This window comes from Hippocampus comes, unplaced genomic scaffold (assembly GCF_001891065.2).
Source record: "Hippocampus comes isolate QL1 unplaced genomic scaffold, H_comes_QL1_v1.1 scaffold1, whole genome shotgun sequence".
NCBI lineage: Eukaryota > Metazoa > Chordata > Actinopteri > Syngnathiformes > Syngnathidae > Hippocampus > Hippocampus comes.
In genome coordinates, this window is record NW_017805010.1 from 1,164,344 (window position 1) to 1,188,063 (window position 23,720).

The following is a 23,720-nucleotide window of genomic DNA, read 5'->3' on the forward strand; positions in this document are numbered from 1 at the left end:
TGTCTTTTGATTTATTTACATTTATATATAGTAATACAACATTCAGGAAAGGTAATGCATATTTGTTTGAGATTTCTTTCAGAATAAAGGTTTCAAAGAAAATAAAGAGAAATGAAAACATCAAGTTATCTCTCACGATAGAAGTAAAACACAGAATTAAAACAGCAAGTGGTACACGGCACATATCCCTGTGCCCATGTAATGAAAACACACAATGCACAATGTGATTGTTCCTTGCAGATTATTGAAGATGATTACCAACTTTCACAGTCGAAATAAACAGATTGACGACAAAGCAGCCCATGCAATGAATAAGACTTGGTCTGATACCATCTGCCGTTCCAGTAAAAACGCATGCCACTTGCTGAAACAAGATCTTTCCGCAATATTCCCTTGAGTAAGACTGTGCCCTTCCAGAGTTACGAAATGTGTTCAGAGACTCGTCCCATAATATCACAATGTAACGTGTTGTTCAACATTCTTTTCCTGCATACGGTGCATTTCGGGTTCTTCCCCTTAATTGTGGTGGAGTTTGAGGACATGAAGCAATCTAGTTAATAAAACAGTATAGCTCTGCAGCCCTTTTGCCACAGCAGTTTGGGTGCAAGCCTCGCAGTCATTCTAATTTACAAGTGATCATTGTTAGCGCTTCAGACCAGATCGGGTGAAACATGCCATCCTGCTTCAAACTCAGCTCAGCACTGTGTGAGTATTGACTTTTGAAATAAATCTGTTCCAAGTCACTTGGTGCCTTCAAGAAGGAAAAAAAAAACTTTGGGAGTTGCTCTCAAAATTGTTTGAGTTGAAATAATAGTGGATTTGTTGATTGCTTGCTCTATTGAGGGTAATAAAAAAAGATATCGTTCTGTCTGTCTTTATCAACAGTATCTGTCTAGCTAGCTAGCTAGATAGCTCGCTAAGTAGCTAGATTCTAGCTAAGTAGCTAGATGCTAGCTAAGGATACCTACTAGATAGTTAGCTGGCCAGCTAGCTAGCAGGTAGCCATATTCAAAACTAATTTTGTAACTTTAAAAAGGCTCACAGAAAAAGTGGTTTTAGAGAGAAATTAAAGTGCAACAACCTGATAAAATCTCTGCTAAGGATATGTGTTGGGACCCACACCAGAGACAGAGTGGTTTTGCTTTCTATTCAGCATCTTGATATCTACTGTATCTAAAGTACTGATCTTTGTTTTCCCAGTGCTGGCAGCGATGTGTTTTCTCATCGCAGAAGGTGACTCTCTAAGTTCATGTCCAACATCTACAATATATGTTCTTCTCTCCTGAACAAACTTTTTCATACATTCATTTTGGATTCCACAGTTGTTTCCGCAGAGCAAATGACCACCTGTGACTCGGACAGATTTGTTGTCCATCGCCTAAACTGCGGTAAATTGTCAGAGCGTAATACCACGCTGGACGTCATTTCCAATGGGGGTTGATCATTTTGAGTGCAGAACTGTATAGTTCCGCATAGTTCCAAGATGATTGCCGTCTCTCTTGTCATGTGACAGATTATGGAGTCATCAATGTGCAGCAGGCTTTATACGGTCGTTCAAGCTCGCTGGTGTGCAGTGATGGCAGACCCCCACAGCAGCTGGCGAATACGCAGTGCGAAAGGCAAGGCACCACGGACGAGCTCAGCTCAAGGTATCCATCGTACTTAAGTTTCAAGTGTCATTAGTAAAATGAACATGCTTGTTTAACCGGTGAGTTACTGTGTGACACAAACATCTTTGTTCAGCACACACAAATCATATCTTCATCCACATAGCATAATTGCTAAAATCATTTTTCAATAGTTTGGGAATGCAAAAAAAAAAAAAAAAAAAAATCTTGAAGCAATCATTCTTCACCCCTTTGCTGCTTATTGTGAAGTTGGCTGGCACGTGTTCGGAACTCAATTTTTTGCTTTCGACTCACGACAAAAAAAAAAAAAAAGCCGACACAATTTTTAAAAAACACATTGGCATTTATTATTGGTTGTTGTTCCTTTTCTTTACTTGTTCACTCATCTGGTTGAAGTTTTTGTTCAAATACCAATAAGAAAACAACAATGTGTGCTTTAATAATTGTGTTTTACCTTCCTGGTGTCGCCTGCAGTGCCATGCCATGCCATGCGAAAAAAAAAAGATATTGCTAATTTTGTTCACTTCTTTGGTATGATTTTTCTTTCATATACTGTATGTATATATATATATATATATATATATATATATATATATGTGTGTGTGTGTGTGTGTGTGTGTGTGTGTGTGTGTGTGTGTGTGTGTGTGTGTGGTTATTTATTTTGGAGTACTCTTTCAATAAAGTGGAGTTGATTTGTGATTGTATAACACTGAAGAATCCTTTTACGCTTGCCCAGGAGGTACAGAATACAGTGCCCTCCATAATTCTTGGCACCCCTGGTTACGATGGGTTAAAATACTTAAGTTAAAATAAATTCTATTGCAGAAACAACCTCTCATATTAAAAATTGAAGACATGATTGGTCAGACATAGAGTCAAGCTCCTCCCATGGCCATCTCGGTCCGCACACCTCAATCCCATTGAAAGCCTGTAGAGGGGGCTAAAAAGGAGCGTGCAGAGGAGAGGACCGAGGTCACCGGATGATTCGGAGAGATGGTCGAAAATCCCTCTTTCTATATTCTCTTTGCATCTTGTGAAACATGATAGCAGAAGATTAGGTGCTTTTTTTGGTGGTAAAAGGGGGTTGTACAAAGTATTAACATTAGGGGTGCTCATAATTGTGGCACCCATGATTTGATGTAAAAGAATTCAAGAACACATCTTCACCAGTCGTGCCAAAAATAATGGCGGGTGTGTATGTGGTGCTATATTACTTGCTTTTGTGATACTTATTAAAAAAATATAATCACATATATTGTATTAAATGTTATTGCGAAAGGGAAACTCTATTAGGACTTCCTTTGCAGGGTTTTTTTTCTGCTGACTCATGCTTTCATTGCTATGTTTACAGGTGCAATGGCAAAAAAACATGTGTCGTGAACACAGATGCTTTCCGCAATCCTGATCCCTGTGATGGCACCTTTAAATATTTGCAGACCAATTTCACCTGCTTGCCTGCAAGTAGGTCGCCACTGTGAAATTGTGTGACGTCAAAAATGCATGTCATTTTATATCTCATGTTTTTCGTTTAAACAGTTACCGTGGTGGCATGTGAGGAGTCTTTGGCACATTTGTTTTGCGGTGAGAGAAAGCTTTTTTTTTCCAAGATGAATTCCAGGACATGATGACGCACTATAGATGAATTTTTATAGAGTGTTTACTGTTGTTGATGTTGAATTTTTTTTTTTTTTTTGTATTTTGAGAACCCGCATTTCCATCATCAACCTTCTTTCTCTCATCTTGATGCCAGATGTAGGACAAGTTATTTCCGTCTACGGTGCTGACTATGGACGCCGCGACCGGACCACGTGCACATACAAAAGGCCTGAGAGTCAGATCCAAAATGTCGACTGCCTGCGCCCAACTGAGCTTGTCGCTAGCAGGTACGATGGCACACATGTTTTGATTATGTCTGGCTTATGGTCAAGAATTTCTGCTCGGGCCTTCCTGTGTGGCATTTGCTTATTAACCTCATTGTTTTTCTGGGCACCCCAGTTTATTTCCACTTTAGGTTAATTAAAGATCACTTGTCCGTCGGTGCGGATGTTTCTCTGTGCTATGTTCCCTGTGATTGACTGGCAACCAGTTGAGGGTGGACCCTCACCACCTTTTACTGTATGTCACCCCGGGTGACATACAGTAAAAGGAAGTACAATGTTTCCCACATGTGGCAGTTGGCAGTCACGTGAAAAGCCACACGACGGCCAGAATTAGACTGAACTAGTCTATCAAAGCCCTGACCTCCTGAAAAATGACAGTTTTGACAGGATTCAATGACTTCAACGATATTGTAGTACAACTTTCAACACAGTAATGAGGCCGTTTCTTTTGCATCCACAGGTGCAATGGGGAAAACAGCTGTACGGTTGCAGCCAGGAACAATGTGTTTGGAGATCCCTGTGGGGGCACATACAAGTACTTGGAGGTTGCTTACACATGTGTCTGTAAGTAATCACAACTCTATTTAGCACCTCTGACCTTTTTTATTTTGCTGTAGGAGCGTAACTGTGCTGTATTGATATTTGCTTTGACAAATGCATTCAATACAATTCACCTCATAGCAAATCATTTATTGAAATGTGTAGACATTTTTCTAGTTGTAGTTGAAAGTGGAAACGCATGGAAGGTTTTGAAATTTTTCAAATGTACTTTAAAAATGGTGAGGGCTAAAGAATTTTGAGGGCAACTCTGTAAAATAATTCTTAAAGGGTCTTAATTTTATTTTTCAAGTCAGAGAAACAGAAAACACATTTTTGAACATAGCTTGCCTACATTAACTATTCAAGTCAGAGAAACAGAAAACACACATTTTTGAACATAGCTTGCCTACATTAACTATTTTGTTCTGTTTTTGCAGATCCTGAGACCGCAAAGACCAGTAGTTCAACTTTGTAAACAAACAGGCAGTACCAACACTGTCAGTGTGTTAAGTCCATTTCTTTCTGTATTTGCAATACGCTCAAATAGTAAATGCAGATTAGGTCTGTGCCAGATAAAACATGATTCATGGCATGAAAAAAAAAATCTTTGAATGATCCCCGAATAAAGATTTTTGTAAGCAGGGCACACTTGATTGCAACACATTTCCGATCAAGGCAATCACGCGGAAAGAGTTGGCAGAACGCCTCTTATGCAATGCTACTCTTCACACCTCTTTTGCTCCACACAAAGTTTTGCAGAGTTAAAATACACCGTGTATATACATCCAAGTTATGAGCATTTGAGAGTAGAATGGTCACAGCACTGGACGACTGGTTCGCATGAGGTATTATGAAACCAACTTAGAACTTCTAACTTCATTAGCTGGACAGATATTTTCAAGCTCAATGACAAAGGCTTTTCAAATTGAGAAATACTTAATAAAAATGCTGCCTGCCTGAAACATAGTTTGCACAGGCTAAGATAGCAAATTGTCTCCACCAAACCTTGAGGCATCGTTTTGAAACCGTTTTATTTTCACTCCAACACAAGAGTTCAACATGTTGCAATGACAGACGCTTGAACGGAATCCACTCCAAATGTCAGTACCGTTGAGAGGACATCCTGCTTAGCCTCTGGAAGAGAAAGAAAAGTCATTGCAAGCTCAAGTCCATTAAATGCTTTGATACAATTAGCTTAAAAAATATAAATCTTTTCAATACTGTCAGCTGAAAAAGCCCACATACAGTTTCAAGGCCAGCCTTTAAAGGGTAGCCATTTTAATATTCAAATTACAACATTGACTACTCTTGAATGCAGCTAAAATACAATCATGAATTTTATACTAAAGAGATGACCTTGAGATGCCAAATAGGCAACCACCTACTTGCGTTTACAGGCGTAGGAAATCTCCAAGTACTTGTAGGTGCCTTTACATGGGTCTTTGAACACTGCATTGCTGGCTGTGACTGAACAGCTGAATCTCCCGTTGCACCTGTGAATGAGGGAAAAGGGGCTTAATTCCAGGGATGGTGAGAGGGGAAAAAAAAAAAAAAAAAAGTGCTACTGTACATTTGGGCAACCAGGGTAGTTGGCCGCATGCATTTGACGTTTTTTAGCTCATGAGGGGCCCTTCTGTATGAGCATGTGGTCTGGTCGCGGCGTCCGTAGCCTGCACCATAGATGATAATAATGTGTCCCAAACCTGCCGTTAGGATGAGGGGAAAGATTGTTTGTGATGGAAATGGAGAGTTGACATTGATTTCATTGCATAGCCACTTTAATCTTGATTTGACATAGTGGGCTCTGGATTTAATGGACAAAGTGTCCAGCCAGCTCAAAAGCCCCTTTGGTACTGTAGTTTTCAAAATCTTTTAGGTCCAGAATAGAAAAACTAGAGTGGAACACTCTAAACGTGCCAATGTGGCAGCCATATTGGCAGGGTCAAGTAACATGGCAGTCATGTTCGTGCCATTAATGATGACAAGCGAAGCCAAGGTTTAACGGCGCAAGCCATTTTGTACACATCTGTTAAACGTTCCATTTTTTGTCAAACATTATCTACGTCAGATCATGCTCATGAGAGCACCAACTGCATTCCATTAACAAAATGGGACAAGTTACGCGATATTTGCATTGACAATTCTGTATCGTACCAGCATTTAAAAAAAACGAGAGAACTCCGTTATGCTGAGGTTTTACTCTGTACAATATAAAATGCTGCTTCCAAACCAATTTAAAAGTTCTTACCGCAATACAAGTGTGCCACGGAGCCCTCACAAGTCACCACAGTCACTGTCGGAGTAAATACAATATTAGTTCTGGAGTTCTGTACATTCTTTACAGCATGTAGGAGACATACTTGCTTCCTGGCAGGTAAAGTTGGTCTGCAAATATTTGGAGGTGCCAACGCAGGGATCAGGAGTGCGGAAAGCACGCAAGCCCAATTCACATGATTTCTTGCCATTGCAACTGAAAAAAGAAAGCAGCCCTTTCAAGTTCTTACAAAAATGATCCTGGGAGAAACAGGATTTCAGAGTATCAAATACATTTTCATTATCTAAAAATCCTCCAATGAATGCACCATTTTCCCACCTTGTTTCTGCTCATTGGTCACATGAGCAGCACCCTCATCTGTGGACAATATACCGTTTACGCAAAAAAAAAAAAATTGACATCTGAACGAAACAAATTTCTCACAACTCTGGTCCAATGCATACCTCATCTTGACTTTGTCCAGGGTGCCTTGCCGACTGCATTTTGTGTTGGCCAGCTCTTGATCAGATTTGCCCTCAGCGCAGACCAGCGAGTTTGATCGACCATACAAAGAGTCCACCACATCGATTACGCCATGATCTGTCACGCCAAGACAGACAGCAATCAACATAGAGCAAAGTTAATCTGAACATGAATCTTGAAATGATTCTCTTTCGGAAGTCAGTGAAGGTTTTAATAAGACTGGCTCAAGTCTTACCGCAGTGTAAGCGATGGACTTGCAACACATTATCATCACAGGTGGTCACTCGGTCAACAGAATCAGCAACTGCAAAGATTAAAAATTGGTATGATTCATTTTTAAGAAACAGGAACTACCCAATGCATGTTTAACTTTAACATTGACACTCACCTGCTGTGTGGAGCAAATAAGTTGCTGCCAGCACTGGAAAACAAACAAACAATCTTATACAAAGAACGTCCTTGGGCATTTTTTGAGAGCAAATCATTTCATTCTGGTTTTCCCTCAAGTGGACGGTGGTTTGTCAATCACAACATAGGGGTACATCAGTGTGGAACTATTTCGAGGGAGCATTTAAATCCTGCTCAAACCATGCAATTGCATTTACCTCTCTGAGTAGAACAGTCAAAAACACACGTTAATATACTGCCCTATCATCCCTGAAACAAATTTGTTTCATTAGTGACTACTCACACAGCATGGCACTAAGTCCGAAGGAGTGGGAATCCATGTTTCACACAGCCCAGTCAGTAACAATTGGAAGGGATCACTTGTCTTTATAGTGACTGCAAGGCTTGCAGCCCATCTTCGAATTAGAAGCCCCGCCTCCGACACCGACTGTGTAATTGGTTACGTTCACTGGTCAACATGACGAGAATGACAAAAATTTTCGAGATCAGTTTTTCACACCGAAGACAATGGTACCCTTCATTTTGACTGATATGCTCCCGTTTTTCTGATACACGTGACAAGTTTGATGTTGTTACTTGTTTTCTTGATGTCATTGGATGTATATAATAAATATGTATTGTATTGTCATTCTTGTAGTGTAGACCAGTGTCACATTGCCAATTACACAGACCGCTGAAGACCTCCTACAAGTCGGTGTCGGAGGCGGGGCTTCTAATTATCAGATGGGCTGCAAGCCTTGAAGTCACTATATAGACAAGTGATCCGCTTCTAATCTTTGTCCAATTGTTACTGACTGGGTTGTGTGAAACATGGATTCATACTGCTTCAGACTTCGTGCTGCGCTGTGTGAGTAGTCTCTGATGAAAAAAATCATTTTCAAATCTACAGACTGTGTTTCAGGAATGAGAATGGATGATGGGGCAGAATCAATATTAAAGTGTGTTTTTGATTGTTGTTGACAGAAAGGTAAATTTTGTTGTATGGAATGGGCAGGATTTAACCTTTCCCTCAAAATAGTTTTACCCTGACATGCACCTGTGTTTTGTCATTGACAAACCACCTTGCACAAAAGGGAAAACCAGAATGAAATAATTTGCTCTCAAAAAATGTCCATGGCCATTCTTTGATAATAAAGAAAATCTTTGTTTTCCAGTGCTGGCAACAACCTGTTTGCTCAACACAGCAGGTGAGTGTCAAAGTTTTTGTCCAATGTGCATTGGGTAGTTCCTGTTCTTAAAAAAAAAAAAAACTCTTCCCAATTTTTAATGTTTGCAGTTGCTGATTATGTGGACCAAGTGACCACTTGTGATAATAATGTGTGGCAAGTCCACCGTTTATACTGCGGTAAGACTTGAGCCAGTCTGATTAAAACTGTGACTTAGTTCTTTGACTTCCGAAAAAGTCATGTTCAGATTAACTTTGCTCCATGTTGATTGCTGTCTGTCTTGGTGTGACAGATCGTGGCGTAATCAATGTGACTGGACTCTTTGTATGGTCGCTCAAATTCGCTGGTCTGCGCTGAGGGCAAATCTAATAAACGGCTGGCCAACACAACGTGCAGTCAGCAAGGCACCGTGGACAAAGTCAAGACAAGGTATGCATCGGGCCAGAGTTGTGAGAAACCTGCTTGCTTCGTTCAGAAATGTCGTTTTTTTTTTAAATGGTCCACAGATGTGTGCAGGTCATGTGACCAATGAGCACACGCATGCTGTGAAAATGGCGTTTTCATTGGAGTAGAGGATTTAGATTATGAAAATGTATAAAAGATCTGAAAATACATTTCTCCCCAGGCTAATTTTTGGAACAACTTGAAAGGGCTGATGTGTTTGTTTTTTCCACGCAGTTGCAATGGCAAGAAATCATGTGAATTGGGCCTGAGTGGTTTCCGCACTCCTGATCCCTGTGTTGGCACCTTCAAATATTTGCAGACCAACTTTACCTGCCTGGAAGCAAGTATGTCACCTACATGCTAGAAAGACTGTACAGAATTCCATAACTAAGATTGACTTTACCTCCACAGTTACTGTGGTGACTTGTGAGGGGTCCGTGGCACACTTGTATTGTGGTAAGAACTTTTTTAAAAAATATATTTTTGTAGCAGCATTTTGTATTGTGTAACAGCTGGCTAATTGGGTTTTTTTTTTTTTCTAGAGGAACTAGTAAATGCCAATACTGTAGAGAATTAATGAAAATTAGGCCAAACCTGTCGGATACTGATAATGCTTGACAAAAATGGCATGTTCAACAGATGTGTGGCCACACAGCAAAATGGCTTGCACCATTAAACATCCATAGATATGGCTACTATGCATTACCTTTGATTGGTGCAGTTTAGCCTGTTCCACTCAGTTTTTTTAAAAATTTTTTTTATTTTTAAATTCTGGAACAAAGACTTGGGAAACGACAGTACCAAAGGGGCTTTTGAGCTGGCTGGACACTCTCTGTCCATTAACTCCAGAGCTCAATGATTCAGAGTATCTCAATCAAGATTTAAGTGATTGATTTTATTGTACAATCAACTCTCCATTTCAACCAACATTCTTTCCCCTCATCTCAACGGCAGGTATGGGACGCGTTATTGCTATCTATGGGGCAGACTATGGACGCCGCGACAGGACCACATGCTCATACAGAAGGGCTCCTCATGGGCTAAAAAACATCACGTGTCTGCAGCCAACTGACCTTGTTGCACAAATGTACAGTAGCACAAACTTTCTTTTTTTTTTTTCCCCCCCCTCCCATTTCTGAAACTAAACCCCCTTTCCTTATTCATAGGTGCAACGGGAAATTTAGCTGTTCTGTCGCAGCCAGCAATGCAGTGTTCACAGACCCATGTATAGGCACCTACAAGTACTTGGAGGTTTCCTACGCCTGTAAATGTAAGTAGGTGGTTGCCTATTTGGCACCTTGAGGTCATCTCTGTAGTATTTTAGCTGCATTCAAGAGGGGTCAATGTTTTGACTATTAAAATGGCTTCCCATTAAAGGCCAGCCTTCAAACGATGTGTAGAGGCTTTTAAGCTGACACTATTCCTTTTTTAAAGCTAATTATGTATCGCAGCATTTATTGAACTTCAGCTTGCACTGACTTTTCTCTTTACAGCTCCTAAGGTGAGTCACCAGGCTGTACTACAATTTGGTGTGGATTCCATTTGAGTGGCTGCCATTGCAACATGCTGCACGTTGAACTCTTTGTACTTGTATTAATGTGAAAATAAAACATTGTTTCAAAATGATGCCTCAAGGTTTGGTGGAGACAATTTTCTGCATTAACCTGTGTGAACTAGAAGGCATACACTACACCAATCGACAAATACTTTTTAGTAAAATACTGATCAAGTTGGGCTCACATTTGATTCATGACCAGCTATGTGTGCCCTGTGATTGGCTAGCAACCAGTTCAGGGTGTACCCCGCCTATTGACCGACGAGAATAGGCGGGTGCAGTGTCAAGCCTGGAGGTGTCTCGACTTGAACTTCAGTGGTTGACTTTTCACAGAAAAGTGACGGACTAACGCATGTGCATCATTAAGTGTGCAGGTATGTTTCCATTGAGGATATTATACAAGGTTTAAGAAAAATGCATAAGGATGTTTGACCTGTTTTATTGGGCTAAAATTGAAATGGAAGACTTTCTAATGGACCTGACCCCAATTTCAGTTAAACTGCAATAAGCACTTGTATGTACTGTTAGATCTATGTCCCACTAACCAAAAAATACTTTCTCAATGTGAATTTTTATCCTGTCTGGAGAAAATAAAGACCTGAATGGCACTGAATTTCAAGGGAAAGACAGTGGTAGCATTTGGTCCCAGTAGCCCTTGTACATCCTATCCTGTAGCCTTGGGCCCTCAAACTTGGGTCTGAAACTGGATCGGCAAATTGGTGCTGTTGTTCAATCCAGCTTCTTTCACCTGAGGCAGCGAGCTAAAGCCTGTCCTTAAGATCACTTTGAAACAGTAAGTCATGCCTTCGTCACATCCCAGCTGGTTACTGTAATGCACTTTGGAGTCAACCAATCCTACAATAAACGTCTCCAGTTGGTCCAGAATGCTGCTGCTCGCCTCTTGACTGGTACTGGTAAGAGGGAGCACGTAACTCTTGCTCTGGCATCCCTTCACTGTCTCCCGATACATTTTAGAATTCTTTATAAAGATCCTTCTGTTTTCAAATCTTTAAATGGCCTGGCTGCACCTCACCTATGTGAACTTCTCAACCCCAACACACCTGCCCGGTGCCTCACGTCTGTGGACCAGACAGAGGTACCAAGAACTAAGCGACGACTCGGACGGGATAAAGCCTTTTCCGTTGCTGGTCCCTCTCTTTGGAATGGCCTCCCACTGAACATTCGGCAAGCCCCCTCGCTGCCCATCTTTAAAACTTGTCTCAGAACTCATTCATATTCTTTGGCTTTTGACTCAATGTGACTCAGGACTTTATTTTAGTTTGTTTTTGTGCTTTCTTAATTTTGTTTGTTGTATATACCTTTGCTCCATGTCCAGCATTTTGTATACAGCGGTGGCCATTTTAAAGTGCTCAAGATGAGTTGAGTATTTCTTCAGTTCAGTTTTTGTGCTGCATTTTGGGGTCTGGAATAAATTTATTGCATTCCTTTATTTCAGTCACAAATGTTCAACTTATATTGAGTTAAAGCAAATTCAGGTGCCATTGTATTACAAATCCAACAGAGACCCTGAAACCTCAGATTTAAGTTGAGATTAATGGAAAAATGTACAAAGTATTTCAAGGGCGTACCATTGTTGAAAATACTTTCCATGACACCATAGCTGCACATGCAAAGTTGTAAGCCCAACTTGACAACCATTTTAAATTAAAAGTGAAATATTTGTTTATTGGTATGTGCCTTCAAGTTCACACAGGCTAAAACAGCAAATAGTCTCCAAACCTTGAGGCATCGTTTTGAAACAATTTTATTTTTAATTTAATACAAAGAGTTCAACAGCACATTGCAAAGACAGATGCTCGAATGGAATCCACACCAAATAGTAATTTAGAGGAGATCCTGGTGATGAGCCTCAGGAGCTGTGGAGAGAAAAAAGTCAGTGCAAGCTGAAGTCCATTAAAGGCCAGCTTGAAAGCTGGCCTTTAATGGCAGCCTATTTAAATATTCACATTACAACATTGACCACTCTTGAATGCAGCGAAAAATACAATCATGAATTTTGTACGATAGCGATAACCTTCAGGTGCCAGATTGGCTTCCACCTACTTACATTTACAGGCGTAGGAAATCTCCAAGTACTTGTAGGTGCCTTTACATGGGTCTTTGAACACTGCATTGCTGGCTGTGACTGAACAGCTGAATTTCCCATTGCACCTATAAATGAGGAAAAAGGTCTTAATTTCAGGAACAGGGGAGAGGAGAAAAAATAAATGGTGCTACTGTACATTTGGGCAACAAGGGCAGTTGGCTGCAGGCATGTGACATTTTTGAGCTCACGAGGGGCCCTTCTGTATGAGCATGTGGTCTGGTCGCGGCGTCCGTAGTCTGCACCATAGATGGTAATAACGCTTCCCATACCTGCCGTTGAAATGAAGGGAACGAATGTTGGTGGTGGAAATGGAGTTTACATTAATTTTAAGGGCTTTTATTGCATAACTACTTTAATCTTGATTTGACATATCCAGAATCAATGCACTCTGGATTTAATGGACACAAAGTGTCCAGCCAGCTCAAAAGCCCCTTTGGTACTGTGGTTCTCAAAGTCTTTTTGTTCCAGAACAGAAAAACTATAAAGTGGAACAGGCTAAACGTGCCAATGTGACAGCCATATTGGCAGGGGTAAGTAATATGGTAGCCATATTTGTGCCATTAACCCCAAAACGACAACAAAAAAGACCTACTGTATTAGTTACGCTGAAGTTTCACTCTCCACAATATAAAAAGTTCTTACCACAATACAAGTATGCCACGGACCCCTCACAAGTCACCAAAGTAACTAAGGACGTAAAGTCAAGATTAGTTATGGAACGCTGTACAGTCTTTCTAGCATGTAGGTGACATACTTGCTTCCAGGCAGGTAAAGTTGGTCTGCAAATATTTGAAGGTGCCAACACAGGGATCAGGAGTGCGGAAAGCATGCAAGCCCAATTCACATGATTTCTTGCCATTGCACCTGCGTAGAAAACAAAACCAAAAAAAAAAAAAAAGCACAACCCTTTCAATTCGTTACAAAAATTAGCCTGGGGAGAAAATGGGATTTCAGATCCCTCTCGATTTTTATTATCTATCATACTCTACTCATTCAACTAAGCATTATTTTCCCACCACACTTGTGCTCATTGGTCGTACGAACAGCACACTTAGCTGTGGACAATTTAAAAAAAAAAAGATACATTTATCTGAACAAAACAAGCTTCTCAGAACTCTGGGCCCGATGCATACCTCGTCTTGACTTTGTCCATGGTGCCTTGCTGATTGCATGTTGTGTTGGCCAGCCGTTTATTAGATTTGCCCTCAGCACAGACCAGAGAGTTTGAGCGACCATACAAAGAGTTCGTCACATTGATTACGCCACGATCTGTCACACCAAGACAAACAGCAATCAACATGGAGCAAAGTTAACCTGAACTTTATGACTCTTTAGGAAGTCCGAGAAGTTGAAGTGAGCAAAGATTTTCATCAGACTGGCTCAAGTCATACCGCAGTACAAGCGATGGACTTGCCACACATTATTATCACAGGTGGTCACTCGGTCCACATGATCAGCAACTGCAAAGATTAAAAATTGGTATGATTTTATTTTATTTTTTAAACTGAACTACACAATGCATATTGCACATAAACTTTAACAGTCACCTGCTGTAAGGAGCAAACCGGTTGCTGCCAGCACTGGAAAACAAACATTTTAGTCAAAGAACAGCCGTGGACATTTTTTAGAGCAAATCAATTCATTCTGGTTTTCCCTCTAATGCAAGGTGGTTTGTCAATGACACAACAGAGGGGCACATCAGTGTGAAACTATTTCGAGAGGAAAGTTAAATCCTGCTCATACCATACAATTAAATTCACCTCTGAGCACAACAGTCAAAAACACACAATATAGATTCTGCCCTATCATGCCATCATCCCTGAAACAGTCTATAGATTCGAAACAGATTTTTTTTTCATCAGTGAATTGAATACTCACACAGCACAGCACTAAGTCTGAAGCGGTAGGAATCCATGTTTCACACAGCCCAGTCGGTAACAATTGGACAATGATTGGAAGCCGATCACTTGTTTTTATAGTGACTGCAAGGCTTGCAGCCCATCTGCTAATTAGAAGCCCCGCCTCTGACACCGACTTGTAGGAGGTCTTCAGCGGTCTGTGTGATTGGCGACGTGACACTGGTCTACAATACGAGAATGACAAGAATTTTCGAGATCGGTTTTAAACACCAAAGATCATGGTACCCTTCATTTTGCCTGATATGCTTTTCTGATACACGCGACAACCTTGACGTTATTGCTTGTTTTCTTGACATTGGTGGATGTATAGAATAAATATGTATGAAATGCATGAACACACGGTTCATTTACATGAAAAATTGTGAGTAAATGTCCATGTACACCCTTTCATCCAGTAAGGTGATTTTTGATCTTTATTATGTTATCCATTCATCTGTTTTCGCATACATTTTTCCTCACAAGGATCGCAGTTGTACCACTTTGAATGGTCTCAAAGAGGGTTTCACACACAAACACATGAAAAACAAAAACATTGACAATGGGGCATCCCTTGGCCCGTCAAGAGCCTCCCTTCCTCGTGTCCCTGCTGTATCATGGCCGATTACACTATCGTTCGGGGGTCGGCAACTTGAGTCTCTTTAGCGCCGTCCTAGTGGCTCCCTGGAGCTTTTTCAAAAATGTTGAAAATGGAAAAAGATGGGGGAGGGAAATCTATATTTTGTTTTAATATAGTTTCTGTAGGAGGACAAACATGACACAAATATTCTTAAAGTTTTCCAATGCTGTAAAAATGTGGAGAATAAATGTTACTTTCAACATTTGCGTCATCAGCCTGCGACACACGTTTCGATTAGCAATACGGGATACCCGGCAGGTGGCTGTTGTAAAAAAACAAAAACAAAAAAAAACCCGGCGTTTCATGTACAATTAACCTAGGGTCCTGGCAAAGAATGGGAATCTGGAGGGACGAAAGAAGCATTTTTAAACGGTGCACCTTGAGGTAAGATAGTTAACACGGTGCAAAAGTGCGTCCCATGCCTCGTTCACTTAAGGGGCAGTGATTGTGATTGCTGTCGCTCATATACTGGCATGCGTGTGTAAGTGTGTGCGTATGCGCGCGTGTACGGGAACGGTTCGATCTCGGGAGGTTGGTTGATCGAAAAGTAGATCGTCAGTCATAAAAGGGTGGGCACACCTGCCGACAGGGAAAAAAAATATTTAATCATGAAGGCTCATTGTGTATTTGTAGCCAACTTAGTTATTTTGATAGTAGGCTAATATACATCCAGCATGTGTTGCCTTCATTATAAGGCTTTTAATTTTTTGCGGCTTTGGATTGGTACCTCTACTTACGAAATTAATTGGTTCTGGAAGAAATTTTTGAACTAGAAAATTATAGACGAGTTTTCCATGAAAATGCCCTAATTCGTTCCAAGCCCACCCCACAAATTAAACGTTTCTTAAAGCATAAAAATGCATCAAAATACGTAACAAATGTTACAATTAAATTATTGCACATTACAGTTGTCCATAATGTCAAAAAAACTAAGAATAAAAAAAAAAAGGTCATTTAACTTAACTGCATCCTTGTTTTTTGCCCTCTTTAGACCATATTCTCAGAAGTGGTTTTTGCCTGGCATTTTATTAAGAACTGATCTGATGTTTGCTTTTGTCAGCTTTTAAAATCCTTCGAAAATGTCCAAGTCAAACATCAGCATAGTGAGCCATCACCTGACTGGTGAACACTTTTTCTAGGTGATTCACATTTAAGTAAAACTACCGGAACACCTCATGGCCCGAAGGGTGAATGAGGACGCTGCATAGACAAGACACAGTAAAAATACCCCTTAGCCAATAGGATGCCAGGATGATGCTCAGTAAAGGCCAATAGCTGAGCAGCTATAAGCATGTTGCGTTCAGGAAACTCGGAGCTGCGAATAGCAAGCCAGACTAATTTTACCTTTCCCATCTTGAAATTTCTTTTGGAACAAGAGGCAATATTTTCCTGTTGAAACGTTTTGCAACTTGAAACTTTCGTATGAAGAGATGTTCATCAGTAGAGGTACCACTGTTTTTTTTGTGCCAACTCTTTCAACATTTTGGGTTGCCGACCCTGCCATGGCTACATGCACCAAACATGAGCCAACTTGATAAGTTAAATATTTGTCTATTGGTGTATGCATTAAAGTTCCCACAGTCTAATACAGCAAATTGTCTCCACCAAACCATGAGGCATCATTTTGAAACAATTTTATTTTCACTTGAATACAAGTACAAAGAGTTCAACGTGCAGCACATTGCAACAACAAACTCGAATGGAATCCACACCAAATGGCAGTACCGTTCAGAGGACTTCCTGGTGACTAGCCTCAGGATCTGGGAAGAGAAAGAAAAGTCAGTGCAAGCTAGAGTCCTATAAATGCTTTGAGGTTTGATACAGCCATACAATTGGTTTAAAAAAAAAAAAAAAAAAAAAACACTTTGAATACTGTGAGTTTAAAAAGCCTCAACACATCCAGCATGAAGTCCGGCTTTTAATATTCACATTACAACATTGACCCCTCTTGAATGCAGCTAAAATACAATCATGAATTTTGTACCATAGAGATAACGTTCAGGTGCCAAATTGGCTACCACCTACTTACGTTTACAGGCGTAGGAAATCTCCAAGTACTTGTAGATGCCTTTACATGGGTCTGTGAACACTGCATTGCTGGCTGTGACTGAACAGCTGAATTTCCCGTTGCACCTATGAGTGAAGAAAAGGGGCTTAATTTCAGGGATAGGGAAGAGAAAAAAAATTGTGCTACTGTACATTTGGGCAACAAGGGGAGTTGGCTGCAGGCATGTGACATTTTTTAGCTCACGAGGGGCCCTTCTGTATGAGCATGTGGTCTGGTCGCGGCGTCCGTAGTCTGCACCATAGATGGTAATAACGCTTCCCATACCTGCCGTTGAGGGGAAAGAATGTTGGTGGAAATGGAGAGTTGACATTGATTTTGTTCTTCAGCCACTTTAATCTTGATTTGATATATACATCAGTGGATTTAATTGACAGTGTCCAGCCATCTCAAAATCTCCTTTGACACTCTAGTTTTCAAAGTGTTTTAGTTCCAGAACAGAAAACTAAAGTGGAACAGGCTAAGCGTGCCAATGTGACAGCCATATTGGCAGGGGTAAGTAACATGGTCGCCATATTTGTGCCATTAACGATGACAAGCACAGCCATAATAGAGCGCAGTTTAATGGCACAAGCGCTTTTGTGAAACATTATCCACGTCACATAATGGCTCATGAGAGCATGCCATTCACGAAATGGGGCAAGTTTGGCTACATTTTCCATTTATAATAATTATATACTACAATAATACCAGCATTTACATGGTCACCTCAAAACAAAAATGACCAATTAGTTACGCTGAGGTTTGACTCTGCACAATAAAAAGTTCTTACCACAATACAGGTATGCCACGGACCCCTCACAAGTCACCACAGTAACTGTGGAGGTAAAGTAAAGCTTAGTGATTGAATTCTGTCCAGTCTTTCGAGCATGTAGGTGACATACTTGCTTCCAGGCAGGTAAAGTTGGTCTGCAAATATTTGAAGGTGCCAACACAGGGATCAGGAGTGCGGAAACCACTCAGGCCCAATTCACATGATTTCTTGCCATTGCAACTGCGCACAAAAAAACGATACCAAAAACCCACGTCAGTCCTTTCAATTTGTTACAAAAATTAACCTGGGGAGAAATGGGATTTCAGATCCCTATCGATTTTTCTTATCATCCATCATACTCTACTCATCCAACTAAAGCATGATTTTCCCACCACACTTGTGCTTATTGGTCATCTGACCAGCACACTCATCTGGACAATTTAAAAAAAAACAAAAAAAAAAACATTTATCTGAACAAAACAAGCAAGTTTCTCACAACTCTGGCCCAATGCATACCTTGTCTTGACTTTGTCCACGGTGCCTTGCTGACTGCACGTTGTGTTGGCCAGCCGTTTATTAGATTTGCCCTCAGCGCAGACCAGAGAGTTTGAGCGACCATACAAAGATTCAGTCACATTGATTACGCCACGATCTGTCACACCAAGACAGACAGCAATCAACATGGAGCAAAGTTAATCTGAACATGATTTTTTAGAAAAAAAAAAAAAAAAAAAGAACTTTGAATCAGTGAAGGTTTTAAGACAACTGTCTCAAGTCTTACCGCAGAATAAGCGGTGGACTTGCCACACATTATTATCACAGGTGGTCACTCGGTCCACATAATCAGCAACTGCAAAGAAAAAAATGGATCATACCAATTTTTAATAAGAAACAGGACCTACCCAATGAATGTTGGACAAACTTTGACAGTCACCTGCTGTGAGGAGCAAACCGGTTGCTGTCAGCACTGGAAAACAAAGATCATCTTTATGATCAAAGAAAGGCCATCGGCATATTTTGAGAGCAAATCATTTCATTCTAGCTTTTCCTGAGTGCAAGGTGGGTTGTCAATGACACGACACAGGGGCACATCAATGTGAAACAATTTCACACACGTTAACATTGATTCTGCCCCATCATCATCCCTCCTCATCATTCCTGAAACAGATTTGTTTCATCAATCAATACTCACAAAGCGCTGCAGTAAGTCTGAAGGAGTAGGAGTCCATGTTTCACACAACCCAGTCTGTGACACAAATATTGGAAGCGGATCACTTGTCTTTATAGTGACTGCAAGGCTTGTAGCCCATCTGCTAATTAGAAGCCCCGCCTCCGACATCAACTTGTCTTCAGCTGTCGGTGTGATTGGCTACATGACACTTGGAGTCACTATAAGTTTAAGTGGTCCGCTTCCAGTCATTGTCCGAGTGTTTCAGCTTGGGTTGTGCCTAACATGGATTCCTACTGCTTCAGACTCAGTGTCGCGCTGGGTGAGTAGTCGCTGCTGAAATAAATTTGTTTCTGAAATGAGGAGGAATGATGGGGCAGAATCAATGTGTGTGTTTTGACTGTTGTAGTCAGAGAAGTGTATTTCGTTGTATGGTATGAGCAGATTTGAACTTTTCCACTCAAGATAATTTTACACTCATGTGCACCTGTGTTGTGTCATTGACAAACCACCTTGCATTCGAGGGAAAACCAGAATGAATTGATTTGCTCTAAAAAAAAAAAATGTCCATGGCTGTTCTTTGTTTGACTAAAATGTTTGTTTTCCAGTGCTGGCAGCAACCAGTTTGCTCCAAACATCAGGTGAGTGTCAAAGTCTATGTTCAAACATGGATTATGTAGTTCGTGTTTCTTAAAAATGTGATCATACCTCCCTGCTGGATAGCCTTCACACTCCTAAAATAATGGCCTATTGGCCTTTGTTTTTTGTTTTTTTTTTTTGGTGGGGGGGGGTGTCAAAACCCAGGCCATTATTTTGGGAAGGTGATAATATGACTGTGGAAGCATCCTTCATGATATATATATGTGTGTGTGTGTGTGTGTGTGTGTGTGTGTGTGTGTGTGTATATGCTGTAGAATAAATGAAACTAATTACAAACTTTGTTCAGAACATTCAACACGGCTGAAATGGTCAGGGGCTGTGGCTGTTGATTACCAGATTGAATGGAAGCCTTGATTTAATTTAAAAAAAAAAGTGCTCGTTATGTGAGCATTGTTAGTGTTAGACTGGATTTTGGGGAAAAAAAATCATGTCCTACTTAGTACAGTACTATGAGTATTCACTTAGAGTTGGGTAATAGTAGATTTGATGGTTGCTACGTTAATGCTTGTGGATGATTTAGGTTGCTACCTTAACCTCAAAATAAAATTGTAAAGAAAGAGCAGCGTCTGCCTCTTAAATGGCATTATAATCTCAACACAAAGTATCACATTGCGTGAAAGAAATAATTCGGCCATTCTGTCAGTTTCACTTATTTTTGGGCAGTGCTTACGGCAATGAGCCTTTTCCCAGCAGGTGACTGTCAAACTTGAATGTTCAACATATACGCTAGCCTCCGTTTTCTGAACAATCTGTTCATGCATTCACATCAGCTTTTACAGTTAATCATGGCGAGCAAATGACTACTTGTGATTTGTATCCGATGAACATCCATCATCTACAGTGTGGTAAGAATTTTGTTTATCAGACCTTCACTGTCTTTGAAAATGACTCTTTCATTTAAAGAAAGTTCGCGTTAAACGAGAGCTTTGTCCCACATTGACATAATTGGCAATGGGTGCAACTAGAGTACAGTTTTGTGTTGCCTGCCGGCTCTCCCTTCGCAGATCATGGCGTGATCACCGTGCGGCAGGCTTTGTATGGTCGTGCGAGCTCGCATATCTGCGCTGAGGGCAAATCGCCGCGGGAGCTGGCGAATGTAAAGTGTTCTCGGCCCGGCACAACGGAGCAACTTAAGAAAAGGTACACCTTGGGCTTATCTGGAGAGCGTCGCAGTTAATGTTTGTCTTCTACTGAAAGTGGATATAGTTACAATATCTCCTTTGAAAATGGCTGCTGATACACTAACTTGTAACCATGCTGAATGCGTGGATGCCATCACTGCATTTTACTAGAGATGAATTGGGAGTGATGTTTGCATCAATGAAAGTGGAACTGGCTTTTATTTATTTATTTTGTGGGAATCGGCACTGAAACGTTTCAAGAGCTTTATTCAGCTCATGACCAAAGTTCTACCAGAGTTGCAAGATTAATTGAATGGCTGCCTCACTATCGATGGTAGTTTGTGTTTAACTCAAGTCCCATTTGTGTGTGTGAATTGTAAATTTTCTCCATATTCCGGCTTCTTCCCACATGGCCATCATTGTCAAGTGTGAATTTTCTAAGTACAGTTTACTGATGACCAGTCCAGGGTGTACTTTGCTTCATTCCTAAAATCCATTTGAGATGTACCCCAACTCACCTCTGGCCAAAACTAAGCACTATAAATTATGTTTTCATGTTTCACATTGGTGTCTACACAATCTAGAATAGCGGAATTTTCTCAAATCACCTTTTGTGGTAATGGCTTGTCAAACTTGAATATGTAAGATGGGGTTTGTGCTTCAGCTAATGACTTTTAGAGGAGCGCTGACTTTCTTCTGAGTAACCCAGTTTGTGTACAGCTGCGATGGAAAGTCAATGTGTGAAGTGGCCATCGATGACTTCCGCACCCCTGATCCCTGTGTTGACACCTTCAAGTATTTGCAGACCAACTTCTCCTGCTTACCTGCAGGTAATGTCACCTGCATGCCACCATGAGTGAATTTCATACCTAATTGTTTTAATTTGCGCAACAGTTACTTGTGTGGTGTGTGAAGAATCGGAGGCGCATTTGTATTGTGGTAAGACTGAACGTGTGAACAATTTCTATTGAGCATTCTTGGATATTTTGTCTCATCACATTTCAATGATCTTGCTGCCAGAGCATGGACAAGTTATTTTCGTCTTTGGTGCTGACTTCGGGCGCAGAGACCAGACGACATGCGCCAGACAAAAGCCTCGAAGCGAGATCCAAAACGCCCAATGTCTGCACCCAACTGACATTGTCGCAATGAGGTATGCCACTAAACTTGGAAAGAAATGGCCGCTGGTTTTAATCACAATTAATTGGGTTTTGTCATTGGGAGAAAAAAAGGACAGAATGCAGTTCAAACATCTTCTACACAGGCAAGGGGCTGTTTAGGCTTCCCTTTGCGAGGCACTAAAGCTTGAATGAATTGTTAATTTTGTGACCAATTGGTCAAGATGGAACCTGCCTTGCGCATTTTTTCACTTGGGATAATGGTCCACTTGATTCTAGAACGAAACGATGCTAAAATATCTTTACTGTGTAGCAGTTGCCACTTTCTCACACACTCGTGAAGGAGTGGACTACAATAGCTTTTTTTTGGGGGGGGGGGGTTATTTTCATAAGCTCCCCTAAGTGTGAAGAAATTAATTACTTTGCAGTTGTTTTATTCACAATGAGCTCCCATTGTCCCTGTCCCCAATAGGTGCAATGGGAAAAAAAGCTGCAGGATCATGGCCAGTAGAGATGTGTTTGGGGAACCCTGTGAAGGCACCTACAAGTATTTGGAAGTTTCTTACACGTGTCACTGTAAGTAATTTGTATCGTAAATAGAGGCTAATTTATGTTCAGCACACAACACACAATTTCAGCACAATGCAGAAATTTATTTTTGAAAATTTGTAGTGCATTTATTTGCAAAATGGACCATGAGGTTGACTTAAGTGCAACGTGTAGAGATTTCCTCATCCAAGCAATTGCTCAAATCACTTTTTTCTTTGCAGATCCTGGGCAAGATTTCTAAAGTGGTGGCATTGATGGCTGTTTGAGTCCATGATGCAACTGTCTCAATACTCTTAAGTGATTGGGTCAGACATCACTGTTCAGTTTTTTTTTTTTTTCCTCAATAAAAATACTTGGGACACAAAGCTTGCTAAAAGGCTTGTTGCTTCATTACCTCAGCAACACACCACCTATTCTGCATGTTTCACTGTAGTTAACCTGCTAAGTATTCAGTGCTTCACTTCCACAGGATTGCAGCAATATTCTAAAATTAAAAAAGTGACACCTTGTGACTTCAACATGTTTGTTAATTAAATCAAATGACAAATCCAACAAACGGAACCATGACTTTTGCGAGAGCTTAAACATTACATTCAACTTTATTTTCACTGAAAGGAGTTTAATTCCAGTTGCTCACCATTAGCTCCCCTAAGTGTGAAGAAATTAATTACTTTGCAGTTGTTTTATTCACAATGAGCTCCCATTGTCCCTGTCCCCAATAGGTGCAATGGGAAAAAAAGCTGCAGGATCATGGCCAGTAGAGATGTGTTTGGGGAACCCTGTGAAGGCACCTACAAGTATTTGGAAGTTTCTTACACGTGTCACTGTAAGTAATTTGTATCGTAAATAGAGGCTAATTTATGTTCCGCACACAACACACAATTTCAGCACAATGCAGAAATTTTTATTTTTGAAAATTTGTAGTGCATTTATTTGCAAAATGGACCATGAGGTTGACTTAAGTGCAACGTGTAGAGATTTCCTCATCCAAGCAATTGCTCAAATCACTTTTTTCTTTGCAGATCCTGGGCAAGATTTCTAAAGTGGTGGCATTGATGGCTGTTTGAGTCCATGATGCAACTGTCTCAATACTCTTAAGTGATTGGGTCAGACATCACTGTTCAGTTTTTTTTTTTTTCCTCAATAAAAATACTTGGGACACAAAGCTTGCTAAAAGGCTTGTTGCTTCATTACCTCAGCAACACACCACCTATTCTGCATGTTTCACTGTAGTTAACCTGCTAAGTATTCAGTGCTTCACTTCCACAGGATTGCAGCAATATTC

The 23,720-nt window shown here is 40.6% G+C and overlaps 4 protein-coding genes and 1 long non-coding RNA gene across 8 annotated transcripts; 3 read left to right on the forward strand and 2 right to left on the reverse strand.

Moving 5' to 3' along the window:
• Nucleotides 1-513: 513 nt before the first annotated feature.
• Nucleotides 514-10,429, forward strand: LOC109511687 (L-rhamnose-binding lectin CSL1). The gene is given in 20 exon segments (XM_019862924.1): nt 514-705; nt 1,201-1,233; nt 1,323-1,388; nt 1,514-1,649; nt 2,980-3,089; nt 3,165-3,209; nt 3,379-3,511; nt 3,969-4,072; nt 4,486-4,522; nt 7,466-7,528; nt 8,024-8,040; nt 8,348-8,380; nt 8,470-8,538; nt 8,652-8,674; nt 8,676-8,788; nt 9,038-9,147; nt 9,215-9,259; nt 9,758-9,890; nt 9,970-10,073; nt 10,297-10,429. Coding segments are annotated over 20 exon segments (1,461 nt in total). The 5' UTR covers nt 514-671; the 3' UTR covers nt 10,350-10,429.
• On the reverse strand, nt 5,065-14,445 carry LOC109511702 (L-rhamnose-binding lectin SML-like). 3 transcript variants are annotated; one of them, XM_019862949.1, is made up of 10 exons: nt 14,344-14,441; nt 14,013-14,045; nt 13,857-13,925; nt 13,599-13,734; nt 13,220-13,329; nt 13,108-13,152; nt 12,602-12,734; nt 12,423-12,530; nt 12,220-12,235; nt 5,065-5,174 (listed from the first exon to the last, which is right to left on the reverse strand). In XM_019862949.1, the coding sequence occupies exons 1-9, from the start codon at nt 14,378-14,380 to the stop codon at nt 12,229-12,231; spliced, it is 678 nt and encodes a 225-aa protein (XP_019718508.1). In that variant the 5' UTR covers nt 14,381-14,441; the 3' UTR covers nt 5,065-5,174; nt 12,220-12,228. The 3 variants fall into 3 exon arrangements, with proteins under 3 accessions (XP_019718508.1, XP_019718507.1, XP_019718506.1); XM_019862948.1 differs by lacking the exon at nt 5,065-5,174 and having other exon boundaries at nt 12,108-12,235; nt 14,344-14,445; XM_019862947.1 differs by lacking the exon at nt 5,065-5,174 and having other exon boundaries at nt 12,108-12,235; nt 12,427-12,530; nt 14,344-14,442.
• Nucleotides 14,446-16,619: 2,174 nt separating this feature from the next.
• On the reverse strand, nt 16,620-19,109 carry LOC109511703 (L-rhamnose-binding lectin SML-like). Of its 2 annotated transcripts, none has more exons than XM_019862950.1 (9): nt 19,012-19,109; nt 18,754-18,786; nt 18,601-18,669; nt 18,336-18,471; nt 17,950-18,059; nt 17,838-17,882; nt 17,200-17,332; nt 17,030-17,133; nt 16,620-16,760 (listed from the first exon to the last, which is right to left on the reverse strand). In XM_019862950.1, the coding sequence occupies exons 1-9, from the start codon at nt 19,046-19,048 to the stop codon at nt 16,729-16,731; spliced, it is 699 nt and encodes a 232-aa protein (XP_019718509.1). In that variant the 5' UTR covers nt 19,049-19,109; the 3' UTR covers nt 16,620-16,728. The 2 variants fall into 2 exon arrangements, with proteins under 2 accessions (XP_019718509.1, XP_019718511.1); XM_019862952.1 differs by having other exon boundaries at nt 16,634-16,760; nt 17,026-17,133; nt 19,012-19,106.
• An 80-nt stretch (nt 19,110-19,189) lies between these two features.
• Nucleotides 19,190-22,775, forward strand: LOC109511704 (L-rhamnose-binding lectin SML-like). Its single transcript, XM_019862953.1, has 9 exons — nt 19,190-19,309; nt 19,596-19,628; nt 20,418-20,492; nt 20,652-20,787; nt 21,489-21,598; nt 21,663-21,707; nt 21,789-21,921; nt 22,359-22,462; nt 22,657-22,775. Exons 1-9 carry the CDS (start codon nt 19,273-19,275, stop codon nt 22,674-22,676), a joined length of 693 nt encoding a protein of 230 aa, XP_019718512.1. The 5' UTR covers nt 19,190-19,272; the 3' UTR covers nt 22,677-22,775.
• Nucleotides 22,776-23,126: 351 nt separating this feature from the next.
• LOC109511705 (uncharacterized) lies at nt 23,127-23,600 on the forward strand. The gene is made up of 2 exons (XR_002167377.1): nt 23,127-23,261; nt 23,458-23,600. It is a non-coding gene; the product is annotated as an uncharacterized LOC109511705 (long non-coding RNA).
• The last annotated feature ends 120 nt before the right edge of the window (nt 23,601-23,720 follow it).

Bases quoted from the DNA above. Each gene is read 5' to 3' on its own strand.
- LOC109511702 (XM_019862947.1), bottom strand. From the start codon at position 14,380: ATGGATTCCTACCGCTTCAGACTTAGTGCTGTGCTGT. The intron at 12,531-12,601 runs GTACAGTAGCAC...CCTCATTTATAG, and splicing joins ACTGCCCTTGTTGCCCAAAT to GTGCAATGGGAAATTCAGCT. The intron at 12,236-12,426 runs GTAAGTAGGTGG...TTCTCTCCACAG, and splicing joins GATTTCCTACGCCTGTAAAT to CTCCTGAGGCTCATCACCAG.
- LOC109511703 (XM_019862950.1), bottom strand. From the start codon at position 19,048: ATGGACTCCTACTCCTTCAGACTTACTGCAGCGCTTT. The intron at 18,670-18,753 runs GTGACTGTCAAA...TTTTCTTTGCAG, and splicing joins CGGTTTGCTCCTCACAGCAG to TTGCTGATTATGTGGACCGA. The intron at 16,761-17,029 runs GTAAGTAGGTGG...TTCTCTTCCCAG, and splicing joins GATTTCCTACGCCTGTAAAC to ATCCTGAGGCTAGTCACCAG.
- LOC109511704 (XM_019862953.1), top strand. From the start codon at position 19,273: ATGGATTCCTACTGCTTCAGACTCAGTGTCGCGCTGG. The intron at 20,493-20,651 runs GTAAGAATTTTG...CTCCCTTCGCAG, and splicing joins CATCCATCATCTACAGTGTG to ATCATGGCGTGATCACCGTG. The intron at 22,463-22,656 runs GTAAGTAATTTG...TTTTCTTTGCAG, and splicing joins AGTTTCTTACACGTGTCACT to ATCCTGGGCAAGATTTCTAA.